This window comes from Canis lupus, chromosome 7 (assembly GCF_003254725.2).
Source record: "Canis lupus dingo isolate Sandy chromosome 7, ASM325472v2, whole genome shotgun sequence".
NCBI classification, from domain to species: Eukaryota; Metazoa; Chordata; class Mammalia; order Carnivora; family Canidae; genus Canis; species Canis lupus.
The window spans coordinates 12,751,228-12,770,026 of NC_064249.1; the positions used below are offsets into that span (position 1 = coordinate 12,751,228).

At 38.0% G+C, this 18,799-nt stretch overlaps 1 protein-coding gene across 11 annotated transcripts in view; it reads left to right on the forward strand.

Moving 5' to 3' along the window:
* The window catches only part of KCNK2 (potassium two pore domain channel subfamily K member 2), a 198,320-nt gene extending 184,832 nt beyond the window's left edge, over window positions 1-13,488 (forward strand). For 9 of the 11 annotated variants that reach the window (XM_025429928.3, XM_025429930.3, XM_025429931.3 and 6 more), the window contains one exon: window positions 11,238-13,488. In XM_025429928.3, coding sequence (XP_025285713.1) covers window positions 11,238-11,555 — 318 coding nt within the window. In that variant the 3' untranslated portion in view covers window positions 11,556-13,488. The remainder of the gene's footprint in view (window positions 1-11,237) is intronic. The other 2 variants (XM_035719200.2, XM_035719201.2) reach the window with 2 other exon arrangements.
* The last annotated feature ends 5,311 nt before the right edge of the window (window positions 13,489-18,799 follow it).

Consider the following 18,799-nt stretch of genomic DNA (forward strand, 5'->3'; position numbering starts at 1 on the left):
CTGAAAACCAGAGAAAAACATCATGTACTATTCTGTCAAGATAATGTGACATTTAGTAATCCTTTTAGCTGTGTGTGTTTTTTTTTTTTAACCAGTGAGTGAAGAGAATATTTGAATTGTTCTTTTTAACAGTGCAGTTCAACAATGCAACACAATGTCAATACTTCGGAAAATGAATTAATAATAATTGTCAGGAATTATAGTCTAGGCAACCTCTGAAATTGGAATGCAAAGTAGGCTTCACATTATTTTTATACATTTCACCAGAGGAATGCTTTCAACCCAGCTACCTCAACTCAGCTTTTAGTATTTAATTTGCCTCAAGTCACTAAGGTATATAAGCATTTGAGCACTGAGAAAAATTAACATCCCACTATCAAAGGGACAGAAAAATGCATTGGACAAAGACAAGAAAAACCTCTTTAGTTTTATTCCTGGTAAAGAAAATTACATAATGGCCATTAAATCCTAAATGGTCAGCTTTATTTTAGATCCTTTTGAAGACATTCCTTAGAGCGGTGCCTGGGTGGCTCAGTCGGTTAAGCGTCCAACTGTTGATTTCAGTTCAGGGTTGTGAAATTGAGCCCCAAGGGCTCTAGGCTCAGTGTAGAGTCTGCTTGGGATTGTCTCTCTGCTCCTCCCCTCATCGTGCTCTCCTCTCTCTCTCTCTCCTTTTCAAAAAAATATCTTTAAAAAAATAGGCCCTTACAGAGAAGATTCTCTATCCATGTTATTTTGCCTATGTCAAAAACAATACAATGGAATATTACTCAGCCATAAAAAAGAATGAAATCTTGCCATTTGCAACAACATGGATGGATCTAGAGAGTATAATGCTAAATGAAATAAGTCAAAGAAAGACAAATACCATATGATTTCACTCATATGTGGAATTTAAGAAACAAAACAGATAAGCAAGGGGGGAAAAAGAGAGGGGCAAACCAAGAAACGGACTTTCAACCATAGAGAACAAAGTCATGGTTACCAGAGGGGAGGTGGGTGAACAGATTGGTGAAACAGGTGATGGGGATTAAGGAGGGCACTTGCTGTGATGAGCACCAGGTGTTAAATGTAAGTGATGAATCACTATATTGTACACCTGAAACTAATACTACACTCACTGTATGCTAACTGGAGTTTAAGTAAGAACTTTAAAATAAAACAACAGTTAGATCTGCACATAAAAAATGTTTTTTAAAAGAAAAGTGGAAAAAAAATAAAAAAGAAAAGAAAAGTTGAAACTCTTCCAAGTATTATCCAGTACTTGAGTTGGCTTTTGTTAATTGGAAAAAAACTTAGAAAAAAATCTTAAAGTTTCAGATAGAAATTCCTGTCTAGTTATGACTCTATGAAAGGGACTGGCTTACCAATAGTGAGTGATTATTATTCATAGTTAAGTGAGTATACATGAGAAGAAAAAGCCAATTAGTATAGAAAAATAGAGATAAGGTAGGGTAAGGTCTATAGGGAGACTAACTGGCAGAAATTGTAGGATTGCAAAACATGGCAGTGTACATGATCTGAAGGGAGTTATTCAAGGGAGATGACTGGTGGAGAGATTTGAGGGAAAGAAAATTTGAATGGCTACTTTACCACAAAGGACTAATGGAGTCACTGTTGCCAGATTTCTAAATTATACCACAAATTTCCACTCTAAAGTATCTACCTACAAATAATTAGAAAAAATGTTACCGAGCTATTTGGTCTTTGGAACTGGACAATTTTGAATATTAGTGAATTTTTATTACTACTCATCTATTAATGATCTGAAAACCAAATCTCTATAAAGAGAGTTGTAGAATTTTAAAGCTCGTGGGTAGGTAGGGAAGTGGGGTAGGTAGGGAAGTAGGGAAGTTTTGATTCTAGGCGAAAAGCTGAAGCAGAGTATGCTAGGTTTTCCGATTTAATGGAAATGTATAGAAGGGCTAAGGACTTGTTTGGTCAAAGTGATATACAGAGGTAAAGTAAATAAATAATTCAGGTTAGACTTATTCTAAATTTGAGGAATGTCACAAGTTAATTTGATAAATTAAGCAGCATATTAAAATGAAAAAGTATTTAACCTCTTGGTGATTGTTGAATTTTATAAAAAACAATTTATGCAACAGCCCTTGCATTTTAGTTAATAATCAACAACAATTTTTTAGGTAACTCTAGCTGGTGGGGAGACAGTGACTTTTGCCATATTCAGAGGACATATAGATGTATGCACCCTGGAATCTTTTCTCTATCAAAAATCATGATTCCTGTTACAGAAGCATAGCTCAGAAAGAGATCAGAAGGGAAATGAAAGTATAAGGAATTACTTCTCCCCATAAATCAGCTTTGCTCTTCCGGAAAAAAATATGTGGCTGGAATTTTGCAGAGTTGCTTGAAGGAAAATAACCTTACCAGTGCAGTTGATAAAGACCAAACCTTTTAAAGACCTGCAATTAGGGGCACCTGGCTGGCTCAGTCAGTTAAGTGTCTGCCTTTGGCTTAGGTCATGGTCACAGGGTCCTGGGATCCAGCCCGGCGTTGGGCATCCTGTTCAGCCAGGAGTCTGCTTCTCCCTCTACCTTTCCCCCTGCTTGTGCTCTCTCTCCCTCTCAAATACATAAATAAAATCTTTGAAAAATAAAAGACCTGCAATTACAAAAAAAATTGTTTTTCAAACTGAGAACACTGAAAATTCTCTTTAGGCCCTTATACTTTCTACTACTAGGAAATGACTACTCTGGTGAAGATTGGCCTGGAGTAGAGACAGGAAGCTTTCCGAAGTGAAATCATTAACAAATATGAAAGTCATCACACCCAAATGTATATAGTAAAGTATAATGAATTATACTTCAGTAAACAAGGTAAAGATTCAGAAATAATGACTCAAACAGTCTCATTCTTTTTTTTAGAATTTTTTTGAAATTTCTTTATTGAGGTATAATTGGCATACAATATAACATTGCTGTTATGTGTACTAAATAATGATTCAATATTTATATATATTGCAAAATATACAGGTCTAGTTGATATCCGTTACCATACCTAGTCACAGAATTTTATCTTAGGAGAACTTTTAAGATTACTCTCTTAGCAACTTTCAAATATGCATTACAGTGTTACTAATCATAGTTGTCATGGTGTACATTACATCCCCACGACTTATGTATAACTGAAAGTTTGTACCTTTTAACTCCTTTCACCCATTTTGCCCACTCCCCCCACACTCCTTGCCTCCAGCAACCACCAGTCTCTTCTCTGTACCTGTGAACTTGCGTTTTGTGTGTGTATTTTAAGATTCCACATGTGAGATCATATGATCATATGATATTTGCCTTTCTCTCTCTGACTTATTTCATTTAGTGTAATGCCCTTAAGTTCCGCCCATGTTGTTGCAAATGGCAAGATTTCATTTTTTATGGCTGAATAATAATACTTCAGTGTATGTGTGTATCACAGTTTCTCTATCCATTCATCCATTGACAAGATACTTAGGTTATTTCCATGTTCTGGTTGTCATAAATAATGCTGCAGTGAACATGGGAGTACATATATCTTTTTGAGTAAGTGGTTTCATTTTCTTTGGATAAATACTGAGAAGTGGAATTGCTACATCATATGCTAGTTCTATTTTTCACTTTTTGTGGAACCCCCATACTGTTTTCCATGGTGGTTGCAGCAATTTACATTCCCACCAAAAGTGCAAAAAGATTCCCTTTTCTTCACATCCTTGCCAACACCTGTTATTTCTTATCTTCTGGATACTAGTGGTTCTAACAGTTGTGATGTGGTATGTAATTTTGGTTTTGAATTGCATTTTCCCTGTAAGGAATGATGTTGAACACCTCATTTACATGTTGGCCTTCTGTATGTCTTCTTTGGAAAAGTGTCTATTCAGGGGCACCTAGGTGGCTCAGTCAGTTAAGCATTTGACTCTTGATTTTAGCTCAGGTCATGATCTCAAGGTTGTGAGATTGAACCCCACATTAGCTCCCTTGCTCGTGGGAAATCTGCTTGAGATTCTCTCTCCTGCTTTCTCTCTGCCCCTTCCTCCCCCACGTGCTCTCTCTCTCCCTCTCTAAAATAAATAAATAAATCCTTTTTTAAAAAAAGAAAAATGTCTATTCAGATACTCTGCCTATTATTTTAATCAGATTATTTGTTTTTTTGCTACTGAGTTGCATGAGTTCTTTATGTATTTTGGATATCAATCTCTTATCAGATAATAGGATTGGCAAATATTTTCTCCCATTCTGTAGGCTGGCTTTTCATCTTATTCTGTCATTTTTTATTTCTTTGTTACATTAAAGATTCCTTCAAGGTGTTGTTGGTTTTTTTTCACTTTGCTATATGGATAAGAAAAACTCCCAATGGCAATTGCAGTCCAATTTTGATGCATGTGTCAAGCAAATAGAAAGCTTTCCAGAGAGAACTCTGCCCTCACAAGCTTTAATCAGGGCTGAGTGTGCTGGACACTGAATCTGTACAGGTAGTACTATAACATCAGTAAGGGGGGGATTTAAAAGGAAAAATTTCTGCAATTCAAGAACCTGATCTATAATAGATATTCAATACAGTTTCCATTTTTACATACTATTATTTTATTACCCTTGCCTATATACATTCATTATTTTACACAGTTGTAATCAAAATAAAGATATAATTTTATTTTCTTTATCACTTTAACACATCATAGTAGGAGAAAATAGTTTCTATACCTGAGGATTCTCATAAACACTGACTTTTTAAATGACCTTTATTAATCTCAATATTATGCTATTAAATATATGGTTCAGGGACACTGGGAAGGCTCAGTCGGAAGAGCATGTAACTCTTGATCTTAAGGTCATGAGTTGGAGCCCCATGCTGGGTGTCAAGATTACTTAATTTTAAAACTTTAAAAATATGGTTCAGAGAATATCTTCATGCATATTTTTTCCTTTGGTGAAAATTCTTGCCCAGAATAAATTTCTATGAATTAATTGGCTTTTGTCAAAGGCTCTGAACATTTCAGTGATTAGTAAAATTGAGTTATAAAATTGCTTTCTCTTCAGGGTGTACCAATACACACTGATACTGAACTTATGCAAATAGCTTTATATGAGAGTATCTGAGACTGTTTGTATACAGGCAGAGAGCTGTGTCAGTCAACAGTCACAGATTTCTCACCAGTCATCAGTTAGAAAGTATGCAGGCATCTAGTTGGTTCAAATTACCATGTTGGGGTACTTTTATGAGAAGAAATAAATAGGATGGATAGTCTCTGTCATTAAATTTACCACCTTGGCTGGGGAAACTAAACTTTATTCAGTCACTCTATTCAAAGCATTGTCCCCGATGCTGCAGTATGGAGTTAGTGGAAGGAAAGAGTGAGCTTGATAAGAAGTTGGCCAGTAACCTTTACCCTCAAATCTGCCATGTTGTTGGTTGATTAGAGTCAGTGGGGTGATAAATACTCCTTACAGTTACAAATGAGCTTCCTACAAACTTCATAAATTGCAAGTTTCTATATTAGTGAACTTCTATCTTTCTTAGGCCATCCTATCAACCTTGTGTGATTTAGGAAAATTGCCCTAAAAGAGTTGAAATATGGCAAGTAATTGGTTTTAAATTGTGTTGCTACTATTCCAAGGAGGCCTTCTTGGTATTGTTTGAGATGCTTTGGAGAACCTGAACTATAGAGCTTGGAACCACTACCAAGGAGACAAATACTGGACCTCTGTAATCATGAAACTTTGCTACCTTGGAAAGCTATTAGATGTTTAGTAAGTGTTCATAGTTGCTAACAAAGGTATTGGTGATTATTTTAAAGCAAAAGCATTAACCCTTCTTTAACTTTAAAGGTTACATTCCATAAGGATGGTGAAGCCTAGATTCTGGGGTGGCCTAGTCAGGTTTTTTTCATGCAAAATGGTGAGAATGATGATAAAGGTTGGGGGGCTGGCAGGGAGAAGGCAATCTGCTTTAAATGATCCTTACAATGGACATGATTTTCTTCACATTGAGGATGAGACATTAGTAGCATCACAGACTTTTTAGAATGATCAGGAGATTTTACAAAGACTAAACTTAAAATTTGAGGAAACATACTTTGAATTTCTACTATAAATAGACCCAGTTGCCTCTCTCTCCTGAAAGGGACAGGATCCTCCCCTCAGAGTTAACCAAGAGGCACACTCTTCTTATTGGAAAATGTTTCCAAAACATGATTGATTTGTCTGCCATTCATTCATTTGTCCAGCAAATACTGAATCCCAACTATGGACACTCTTCTAAGTTCTGGGAAAGCTGAATAGGATATAGCAGACTTATCCTGTCTATCTTGCCATGAAGCCAGGAGAGTAATTAAACTAGTAGTTGTAATGCATTGTGATGACAATAATGCTAAGAAAGCACGGACTGCTGTAATGACCCTGATGTAGTCTGGGGGCCAGGGAATGGCTTCATGAAGAGGTCTAGTTTAGGATGAGTAGGACATGCAGTAGGCACTAGAGAAGGAGTGGAGAACAGTATTCCAAACAGAGCAAATAATGAACAATGAGTGAATAAAGGCAAAAAAAAAAAAAATGAGTGGGATGTTCAGGAAAATAAATGTGGTTTTTGTTTTCATTTTTTTATTATTGTTTTTTTAGACTTTGGAAGAATCATGGTTAGAACTGAGGCTGAAATAGGTAGACCCCCGAACATATGAGCCACTTTAAAGAGTTTGGACTTTATCCAAAATGAAACAGGAATCAATTGAATGGTTTTATGCAAGGGAAAGTGCCCGATCGATATGTGTTTATTAAAGGGCACTCTGGCTACTGGGTGGATAATGCATTGGGATGGAGGTGGACTTAAGTCAAGACTAGTTAGGAGGCTGCTGAAATAATAATTCAGGACAAGACCACAGTTTTGACAATGGGAATGGAGAGGAGTGAAAGGAATTGAGAGAAAAGAAGATGTAAATTAGCAAGGCTCAGGGCTGATTTGATCAAAGATTGAATGAGAGGAAGAACAGAGGATGATATTGAAGTTCAGCTCAGGAACCGTAGTGGTTAATGGTGCTGTTCACTGTGATAAGAAATTAGGTAATAACAGGTTTGAGGAGTTAAATGATTTCATTTGGAGATAAGCTAGGTTTGAGATGCCTGGAAGTCATCTAAAATGAAGGTGTTCACCAAGCAGCCAGTTTATACAGATACAGAATTCAGTAGGGAGATTAGACCTAGAAATATGGATTTGGAGGTATTCAGCAAGTAGGTGGTAATTGAAACCATTGGAAGGATTTGGTCATCCAGAGAAAATGAGAATAATAGAACCCTGTGGAAAAGAGCTAGACAAGGAAAGGGTTAAGAGAAAGTGAGCCCCCAAGATGACTGAGAAGAATTAGTCTGAGTGGCAAAGCAACACCTTGAGAGGGTGCTGAGTTGGATAGTACCAAGGATTGATTGGGAGGGAGGGAGAAGCCAACAAAACTCTTTGCAGCTTGTGAAGGTCAAGCATCCCAGGGACAGAGAATGGTCCACTGAATTTAGTGACAAGGATGAGGGTGTTTCCCTGCGAGTTTAGGGGGTGAGTGACTTTAGCACTCCCATTTTCTTCCTTTCCTTAGCAATCAGATCACATGGCCTATGGGCACTGTGTAAAAGTCAAGAATTCATGGAACTGGGGGGAAGACCTCTTCTCTGAGTCAAGTGTATGAGCTGCAGGAACAGTGATTGTGATCCTTTAGGAGCTATTTTTGCTCATTTTCAACCCTCCACTTTGTTACTAAGTGGTATAGATTGCTTAGTCTTAGGGAGATAAGATATTTGATTAAGTTATTGAAATATTTCTCTTTTTAAAATAAAAGTCCAATGAAGCAAAAATGTTTTAGTGCATAAGGATTAGCTATAATTCTCCAGAACTCCACAAGCATTAACATTTCAATCAAGGAAAGTTTTGCTTATATAAATGTGACATTCTAATTTCATTGAAAACAAAAAAGCACCTTCAGAGTTTGAATATACAATTTTATCCTCATTAACAGAAGGGGATCTCCACTTTAGGACACTGTTATTTGATCAATAATGAATATATTGTTATGGACAATGGTCAAGATTTTTTTTAAAGGACCAGGAATAAGTCATTCTTTATTTTGATAGCCTTGCTTTGGTTTTTGAGGGACTCTCTTTTGTTTTTCTCTTGTTTTTCCTCCCTTATTTTCAAGCTTTGAGTTTTGAGTGGCGACATTCCTTAAATCCAGTATCATGAAGAATAGTAGAAAGATCAGGGCACAATAGACAGGGAACAGATACCACTGTTGGTTTAGATAAGCAGCCCTAGTGCAGATATTGGAAAAACTTTGATTCTCCCAGTACTTTTAGGAAATTATGGCAGTCTGCATCCTAATATAACCTGCTATAGGATGGATTTCCATACAATGTGAATTTGCCTTGTGCATCTCCAAAAGATGTTTAGTCCTTAGAATCAATAAGATTTTACTGGCAAGGCAAAATAATAGGGTAGAGTTTGACCTCCAAATTTGAATTCTGGTTTCAACACATATTTACTGTGTGTCTTAAGTTTTTTAACCTCTCTAGCCTCAGTGAAATGGGGGAAATAATAGAGTCATCCTCTTCGAGTTGGTTAAATAAGTTAAAACATTTTTAAAAAGAGCAACACCTAGCATAGTAGACACAATATATGTTACATGCAGAATTTTACACAGTCCCATGACAGACCTATGTTAATAATGAGAGTGCTTTTTATTATGAGTAAATGTTTATTGAGCTCTACATTGAATGCATCATTATATTTAAAAATATTATTCCAGTTCTAATAATGAGTAGAAGGTAAACATAAACACTCTCTTGCTTTGGCCTTCCTTTGATGAAATAAATCACCCAGTGTATCTGACCAGGAAGACTGTTCAACTGTATCTTTTTTTTTCTTTTTAAGATTTTATTTATTTGAGAGAAAGAGCACCCATGCCCACGAATGTGGTGAAGGGGCAGAGGGATAAGCAGGCTCCCTGCTGAGCCAGGAGCCTGAGGCAGGGATTGATCCCAGGACCCTGAGATCATAACCCAAGCCAAAAGCAGACACTTAACCAACTGAGCCACCCAGGTGCCCCTGTTCAGCTCTATCTTTTATGTATGCCTTCAACATGCCCAAAGCACTTCATGACTTTAAAGATCCATGTAACTCAAGAGCTAAGTAATCCACTGCATTCCTGCAAAGAGACCTTAGACCATGGTGCCACTGGATGCTTAGAACCTGTGAGTTATATTCCAGAGGGAAATGTCCCATTTTTTTCAGTTCTGTATCACTTAGTCTATATCTGGTATTCTCCTTTAAGCTCTCAAAGTACCCTTGGCAAGCTCTATTATCACCAGTGTCATTGTCATAATTAGTCATGGTGTGATCCTTTATATTTTAAGAATACACACACACACACACACACACACACACACCACTTGTTCTCTTGTGAAATGGATTATTATTCTTGTTTTATAGAAAAGGAATCTGAAGCTCAAAAAAGGTAATATTGCAGGATGCCTGGGTGGCTCAGAGGTTGAGCATCTGCTTCAGCCCAGGGCCTGATCATGGAGACCCGGGATCGAGTCCTGCATCAGGTTCCCCGCAGGGAGCCTGCTTCTCCCTCTGCCTATGTCTCTGCCTCTATCTCTGCCTCCCTCTCTGTCTCTCATGAATAAATAAATAAATCTTTAAAAAAAGTAATATTGCTTGCCAGTGGACACACAGAACGGGAGTGATAGAGCTGGAACTGGAGGCTGTCATCCCCCTTCCCCTGTTTTTATCAGCTGATATAAAATTATGAGGTAGGATAATGGACACTAATCAGGAAAAAATGACTAAAATTGGTTAAGGGGGAGGAAAGCCCTTTGCAAAGCAATGTTTAATATAAGGCTGTTTTTGTAAAAATATTAATGATAATCAAAGTGGAGGAGGAAGAAAGTATGGTTAGTATGTGGAAAAGGTGTGTCCTGTAAGGGTGCCTCTTCTACCCCCGGGGAAGTGGTGGCCAGGACAGGCTGAGTAACTTCACTGATTCCACAGACATTCATTCAGAAACTATTTGTTGGACTTACCCTCTGAATGGGCCTCCAAGTGGGCTTGCCAGTTCCCATTCCTTTGCTTTCCCTGAAAGCAGAAACAGAATACTCTCCTGCTTATTTGGTAAACAGAGAGTTCCCAACTAACCAGTGTGGGGCTGGATACAAAGTTCTTGCACACACCACTTCCACTCTCTCAGACCTGTGTTTGCACTCCGAGCGAACGGCCTGGCTACCAGAACCAAGTAGGTCACCTGGGTTCACAGTCCAGGCTCCTGGACTGTAGGCTTGCTGCTCCTGCTGGTCTCACTGCCTTCACTGCATTCCAATACCTCTCAAAATTACAGAGGAAAAAAAAATAACTCCAGACATTTGAACGAGTTAGATATTGCCATTTCACAGCTGCAGAAGTTTCGATGGTAGGATCCTTGTACAAAAATAAATAGATAGATGATAGATAGAAGATAGATAGATAGATAGATAGATAGATAGATAGATAGATGATAGATAGATGATAGATAGGTAGATAGATGATAGATAGATAGATAGATAGATAGATAGATAGATAGATAGATGATAGATGTTGTCATTTTACAGCTGCAGAAGTTTCGATGGCAGGATCAGTGCACAAAAATAAATGATAGATGATAGATAGATAGATAGATAGATAGATAGATAGATAGATAGATATTGCCATTTTACAGCTACAGAAGTTTCGATGGCAGGATCATGTACAAAAATAAATAGATGATAGATAGATAGATAGATAGATAGATAGATAGATAGATAGATGATAGATAGATAATAGATAGATAGATGATAGATATTGCCATTTTACAGCTACAGAAGTTTCGATGGCAGGATCGTGCACAAAAATAAATAGATGATAGATAGATAGATAGATAGATAGATAGATAGATAGATAGATAAAAACAAATAAAACCAACACCCAAGCACATGTGGTATCTCTGCTGCAGTCTGGGTTAGAGAGATTGAAGTTCACAGATTCATTTCGGGAGTCTTAGCTGCAGAAATGGGGTGGGGGAGGGGGTGCGGCCCCAGCACCACGTGCCTGAGCACAGCAGCTCCCGGGCCTCCCGTATCTCAAAGGCTCCGGTCTTGCCTCGTTGGGTCGGGCCAGTGAGGTGGTTCGAAGACCAAGCACACAAATGCTGACTGTCTGTTGGTGTCCCTTTGTGTTTCCTCCGCGTGGCGCTCCAGGTGGGGGAGTTCCGAGCCCACGCGGCGGAGTGGACGGCCAACGTCACGGCCGAGTTCAAGGAGACCCGGAGGCGCCTGAGCGTGGAGATCTACGACAAGTTCCAGCGGGCCACCTCCATCAAGCGGAAGCTGTCCGCCGAGCTCGCAGGCAGCCACAACCAAGAGCTGACCCCCTGCCGGAGGACCCTGTCGGTGAACCACCTCGCCACCGAGAGGGACGTGCTGCCTCCCTTGCTGAAAACGGACAGCATCTATTTGAACGGATTGACGCCACACTGTGCGGGCGAGGAGATTGCTGTTATCGAGAACATTAAATAACCCTCTCTTTGAAGAACCTTAGGCCTAGCCGTAGGTGAGGACCTCTGTATGCTCTTTATGACTGTTGCTGGTAGCGTTTTTAAAAAAAAAAAAAAATTGTGCATGAGCTCCAAAGGGGGAACAGAATATAGATAACACCCGTCATGGCCATGTGCCATCTGGCGAATTTGGAATTCTGAGCCAGCACATCTTTCTGATGATGCTTGTGGAGCGGTCCACTCTCTTTGACAAGTGGAACAACACAAGCAATGTCTGATGCCTTTTTGTGCCCAGACTGTTTTCCTCCCTCTTTTCATAATGTGCCATAAGGCCTCAGAATGAATTATAAGTGTCTCTGGTAGTAATGTAGCTTCGAGGGATCAGTCCTTAACTTTTCAGGGTCTACCTAACTGAGCCTAGATACGGACCATTTATGGATGACAACGTTTCTTTTTGTAAATGGCAAGAGATTCTTATGCAGCCTTTTACCTAAGAAATTTTCTGTCAGTGCCTTATCTTACGAAGAAACGGAACCTCTCTAGCTAATGTGTGGTTTCTCCTCCCCTGCCCCACCCCTAGGCTCACCTCTGCAGCCCTTTATCCCACCACTCCCGTTTGAATACCATCCCTTGCTGGAAACAGCGTGTAAACTGACTGAAGTGATGATGCCCGAAGAAGGAATAGATGCCAAATTAGATGGACATTGAAGCAACACTCAGAAATTCTAGCATTAAAGGCACTGCAAAGAAATGAGGTGTGCAGATGGTCCCTCTGAGTATTTATTTGACTCAGGTACCAGTGGTACATACACACAGCGTAATGGTTTCCAGCCTGGTAAAATTGGCTGCTCCAAACAGTCCCTTCTTTCCTGGCAGTATTTGGAATTTATCATTTTTTAAGAACTACACATTTTGAAAGGTGGAAGCAGAAGAAAAAATAACATATGTGCATATGTTATTTTTATATATAATATTATATATATTATATATATAATCTGACAAAAGAAAGCTGTTAAACATGGATCTTTTGGAGGCGATTTAAGACAATTGCTGTGAATTGCCCTTCTGAGGAATAGAAGATAGCATGATACTGTGTTAATGACCATTTGCTAATAAACGTTATACTGCCAGCACCTATTTGCTTTTTTTGATGGGAAGGCTTATCTGATTTTCTCTCCCCAGGTGACTTTTGCCAGACAGGAAGGTGATGCTGTAGTCAGAGTTGGGTACAGCCTTGCCTTGTGTGGGTGTCCCTCTGGAGCTGTGACTGAGCATGAGAGCAGTTGAAAGTGGGATCATTGTGATATTGCACATGGAAAAAATACAGATTGCAGGCATAATTCGTCTTTTGACATTAGAGAAAAAGCTGTTCTAGCACAATTTAAATCTTGAGAGTTTTTTTTTTTTTTTTTTTTTTTAGATAGAAAAGGCTGATAACCCTTTTTAGTTGAATTTTATATCCTGTAACTCTTTGGATGTTTCCAAGATTCAGAAGAAATTCATTAAAGGCACCTAGTAGATTGCTACTCTTTTATTTTCATACTTAGATCTGCTGTACATTGTATATATAATTTTTCAAATGCAGAAAGATGACTTCCCCAAATACAATTGCAAAGCATTTCTTTTATTCTGGGAACAAGGGTGGTGGAAATATCTGAATAAGAGGCATTCCAATTAGGATCTTAAAAAATAACCGAGGATCTTAAAACAAACATCTAAATAGATGCTTATTTTCCGAAATTTACATTTAACCTAGATGTGTAAATATTCATTTAACTTGTTGAAGGTACTTTTATAAACTTAAAAAATTCTAACCAAAATTTTAGAAAGTCAGGCTCTTTTAGAGAGAAAGCTACACCCATTTCCTCAATAACTGTTCTGAAAGTCCATATGGTGGAATGCACCATGTATAAACTGTGAATTGTATTGACAAATAAAGTTTGTAATTAAAGTCAGCATTTTTCTGAGTCTCCTGCTTGCTGCTGAGAATGTAGATGGGATTCTAGCGGAGTGGAACTCCAGGATGTTGCTTTTCATGCTGAGTTTTCTGTGGCTCCTTCGTTCACAATATTCAAGAAATATTTTTGATGCAGTCTTACTACCCTTGTTAAATATGTGCAGAATGTTCTTCCTCGTGACTGTTAACCAAGAGTAAATATCCAGAAAACTGCCTTTTGAAATAGGATATTTTAAATGGCATGTAAATTCAAGATTGTTTCTATTAAATTATGACATGTTAATATCTTATTTTATCATTGTTAGACCTTGTCTCGACACTGAAGTACTCTAAATGCCAAGCACAGGCACCTGAATATTTTTTGCAAGGGAAAAAAACAATCAAACATCCTGGTAGTTGCTGAATCTAGTCTTCTGGACCTCATATCCCCAAATATTTGAACAACATACCTTATCTGTATCTTGCATAAATTTATTGATTGATCCCCAAACACCTTCATTCTCAGTAAATATCCTAAAACTGGTTCCCGACATTATCCTCAAAATTGGGGAAGATCTAAGAAAAACTGTATTCTAGCAGTTTTATTTCCTCAAGCTTTAATGTATTTACCTACTGTGGAGAGAACATGGAGACAGATTTTGACATAGTCTAGAATTTTCTAGAGAATTTCTTTTTTCACTGGACCAGTTTAAGAGTAAGTAGTTTTACCCTTAGGAATATCTGAAAGAAAAAATAATAAGTACTAGAACCAACAAGGAGCCCTTTGATATGAAATCTTAGACATGGATTCTAGATAAGAATTCCTCTATCTTACAGCTATTGAATGTAAAAGGATTGTTTTGGAGTTCTTTCCACTTCTTATACAAATCCATATATTTTGCTCTCTAGTTAATGTCACCTATCCTTTTTTCAATAATATTTCACATTCATAATAGAGGAAGAAGTGAAACTGCTAAAGCCAAGATGGAGTTGAATCACTTGTGTCTTACCCGTCAAAAAAGTGGGAGCAGTGTGTGTGTAGGACTTTGTTTTTCAAATTCTAAGGAACGCATGACATAAAACAAAGACTAAATACCACCTCACGTTGTATAAAAAAATCTGTAGAATTCTTTGATTCTTAAGGCTAGAGTTTTAAGCAGACTAAGGGAAATTTTAGATGGAATACAAAAAAAAAATTAGCCATTCTGAAGACTTGAGGTAGCTATTTATGCCTAGGAACTACAGACTTAGATCAACTTACATTTTTGTTTTCCTTTTTTAAAAAAAATGTTTGCTGTTCTAGTAAAATCATAACTTATTTGTGATTTGCATTCCTTATTACTAAAGTGCAAGTATAAATTTGCTTTTGTATAAAGTAAAGGATGTCTCTATTTGAATACTCATAATACCATTAAAATTAATATATGATTTTACTCCAGCATGAGTTTACTTAAATGTCCTTTTATAGTGAAACTTACTGGCCTTGCACATGCTCATATGTCAGTTTCAAGATGGAACCTGGTTTCTTTTAGTAGGGCCTTCTGAGGGTAACTCACTTATTGTGGTTTTCTTAATAAGGGGAAAGGTTCCTAAGCTCCCTGTGCTTCCTTCATCCCACCCTACCACAAAGGTTTATCCAGCATTTTTTTCATACATGACACTTCCCCACCCAGATCTCAACTATGCCTTCTCAAAAGACAGGGATTAGTTCCAAGGAGCAGGAGTTTTGATTCTGCTCTTTTATTTGACTCAACACCATTTGTTCACTAAACTTCAGTTTTTACAGTTTCTAATATTCATAAAACCATTGATTTTCCTAGTATTAGCATTATAAAACATTTTCACTATGTCATGTTTGTCTCAATTTTCAACTATTTTTTCTTTTTATCTGTAATTCCTTTCCAAAGTAGTCCTCACTGCCTCATCTTTATTCTTTCTCTTTTGCACTCTTAGGCTTGGGTTTCTCTCTAAGCCCCAAACCATCTAGCCAGTTCCCATTGGCTATCTCCACTTCTCAAATGAATTTCAACATATCTAAGCCTCCTCTGATTTTTCCTCAGACCTGGCCTTCTTGGTGTCACCTTTTTCAACAAATGGCACCACCATCCATCTACCTGGCCGTTAGTCTTGATGTCCTTTCCCCTTCAACTCCACACCCACTTTTTTTTTTAATTTCTTTTTATTGGTGTTCAATTTGCCAACATATAGAATAACACCCAGTGCTCATCCCATCAAGTGCCCCCCTCAGTGCCCATCACCCAGTCACCCCCACCTCCCCTTCCACCACCCCTAGTTTGTTTCCCAGAGTTAGGAGTCTCTCATGTTCTGTCTCCCTTTCTGATATTTCCCAATCATTTTTTCTCCTTCCCCCTTTATTCCCTTTCACTATTGTTTATATCCCCCAAATGGATGAGACCATATAATGTTTGTCCTTCTCTGATTGACTTATTTCACTCAGCATAATACCCTCCAGTTCCATCCACGTCGAAGCAAATGGTCCATACCCACTTTTCACCAAAGCCCTACTGACTTGAATCCTGAATATGAATTTGAATTTGTACACAGCCACTACCTTTATCCAAGCCATCACCATATATCTCCTCTTGTACTAACTGCTTTTGCATTATTCTCTGCTCCTGACATTGATGATAGAGTGATCTTTTTAACACAAATCTGATTGTGTTACTCTCCAATGTAAATCCACTAATTGTCTTTCACTTTTATGGAAAACCTGAACCCCTCACATGGCCTACAAGGCTTTCTTTTGGTCTACTTTATGCCATCATCTTCAGATTCATCTTGTATCACTCCCTACTTCTCTGTATCCCAGCCACTGGATTTCTTTGATCACATCATGCCGTTGTTGTTCCCTTTGCATGGAATGCTTGTTCTCCTTTTACACGTCAACCTTTTTCACCTAATAAACTTTTACTCCTCTTTCAGAACCCAGTTCAAGTATCATTTCCTCTGATAAGTCTTCCCTGCCACCAATTCAGATACCTTTGTAATATACTGTATAAAATCCTATTCCTTCCCCTCAATTTATGATTAGATATTCATCATTATTCTTATTTATCTGTCTTTCCCACTAGAATTAATTTATTGCTATCTTATTTCCAGATCCTAGCCAAGTACATATATAGTAGGTGCTCCAAAAATTCATGGCGAACAAAAGCATAAAAACAAGGATTTAATTGTAAGAGTCTGATATACACTTGTGTATAAGTATCCCAAGTTTTCCCAGCTCCACAAACATTTGTCCTCTTCTACTGGGTTAGTAGTAAATAAGACATAGATAGTAGTTATTTATACTATTAACTTACAAGCTGGTAGTAGTTACTCATTGTGTAGAAAAAAAATCAAAGCCAATTCTTCAACCAGCAAGACTTTCAGTTTGTCATACATTTACTCCTTATAAGCAAAAGTTTCATTATTTTCATTTCCAATTTTGGCTCACAATAGATACCATTGAAACTTTTCAATTATAATTTTAATCTTGAAAATTTGTTTAGAAATTAATTGTAAAACATGTTTGCCAATACTAGTAAATGGATGCCTCTTATTAGTAGAAAGCTAAATCCACATTTATTTCTCCTTGCCAAATGAAATTTAGCTTTTTCATGCTTAAATTTATAAGCAGTCTGGGAAGAAATCCATTATTGGGCACATTTTGAACCATATCCAATAGAGAATATTAGTCACTTACATGGTATAATTGTAAAATTAACTAACAGAATAAACATTGGTTTTCATGTAGTTGATGCCTGACTTTTTTGCAGATGGCATTTTTTCTTAAACTATACAATTAATAGTAAGTAGCTCATAGATGATTTTTATCATATTATCTACTTTATTTTAAAATATCTTATATGTTAAATATTTTTGACATTAGACTGTATGTTTCCTGATTTTTATTAAAAACTTTTAAATGAACAGGATGCCTGGATGGCTCAGTGGTTGAGTGTCTGCCTTCAGCTCAGGGCGTGATCCCGGAGTTCCGGATTCCCACATCAGGCTCCCTGGCAGGGAGCCTGTTTCTCTCTCTGCCTAAGTCTCTGCCTCTCATGAATAAATAAGTAAAATCTTTAAAAAAAAAATTAAATGAGCATCAGTGACAATGTCTGGTCCAGATTCAAGTTTTATCTTTGCCCAAGTATGTCAGAATTGGAAAGATAAAGCATCAAGATACTGGCATTAACCTAATTAACCCATCTTGTTTCTCAGTCAGGTACACAAATTCAGAGTTTACACATGCATTGAGAAAGTTTAATGTCACCAATGCCTAGATATATGCAAGTAGATTAGCCAAGTGTATGACTCTCTTCAATGATTATATTGTATGTACAAACAAAATATTACCCTGCTCATGGTTTACCAAGTCAACATTTTTCAAGAGCTTTTATTGTGCCAATTACTGGAAATACTAAGCCAAGTAAATGTCTGCTCTCTGGGAGATAGCAGTCCATGGGTCAGAGAGTGATGTACAGTACAGATAGAGGGAAGCCTCTCAGTGCTGAGGAGCCCTGATCAAAATGCTCTTGCCTTTTTATGGACTTGGGAGGCTGAAGCTAGAGAAGAGAGAAGGGCTAACAGAGGAGAGCTACAGGGTGGAGAAAGTTCTCCAATGAGGCCCCAGTAAGGAGGCCTCCAAATAGAGGTACCTGCTTCTGAGTCCTTGCCTGCTACTCCCTCTGGAAAATGACAGTGGGCTGGTTGTGGTTAGGGAAGCTTCCCCCATGCTGCCTGCCAAGCAAAGGCTTGAAACTACTCATGGTTGGGCCTGAAAGGTCACACACAGGATTTTAGCCTGGAGTCAGACTCTTCAGAAGGAACTGTGTTGCCAATCTGAGAATTTTGGATTTGGCACTGGAAAGACATTTCAAGCCTTAAAATAGGGAGTGATGTGAATCCATCTGTATTTCTAGAATGATCACTCTGGCGATGGTATGGGGTAGATGCTGAGTAGAAAGAGCTGGGATGCATAGCAAGAAGTCAAAGCAATCTGGGGTGATCCCTGAGGAAGGGATTCAGATCTAAGCCATATGAGGAACACTGGGAGATGCTGGTGCATCCACCACCTTTACCTAGGATGAGGAACATGGGCCTATGGGAAAGCAGAAGATTTGACTGGGAAACTGATGTTTTGAATTTAGAGTATCTGTGGGGTCACCAAAGTAAAAACCCTCAGTGGGCAATTAGAATACTCAAATGCTCTTGGGTCAGGCATCCCAGGTAGAGAAATGAATTGTGGGGATCACTAACATGAGGAGTGCTGCATATTAATAGTGAGAAGCTACAGTACCATAGTCAATATCGTTAAGTAAAAGGCC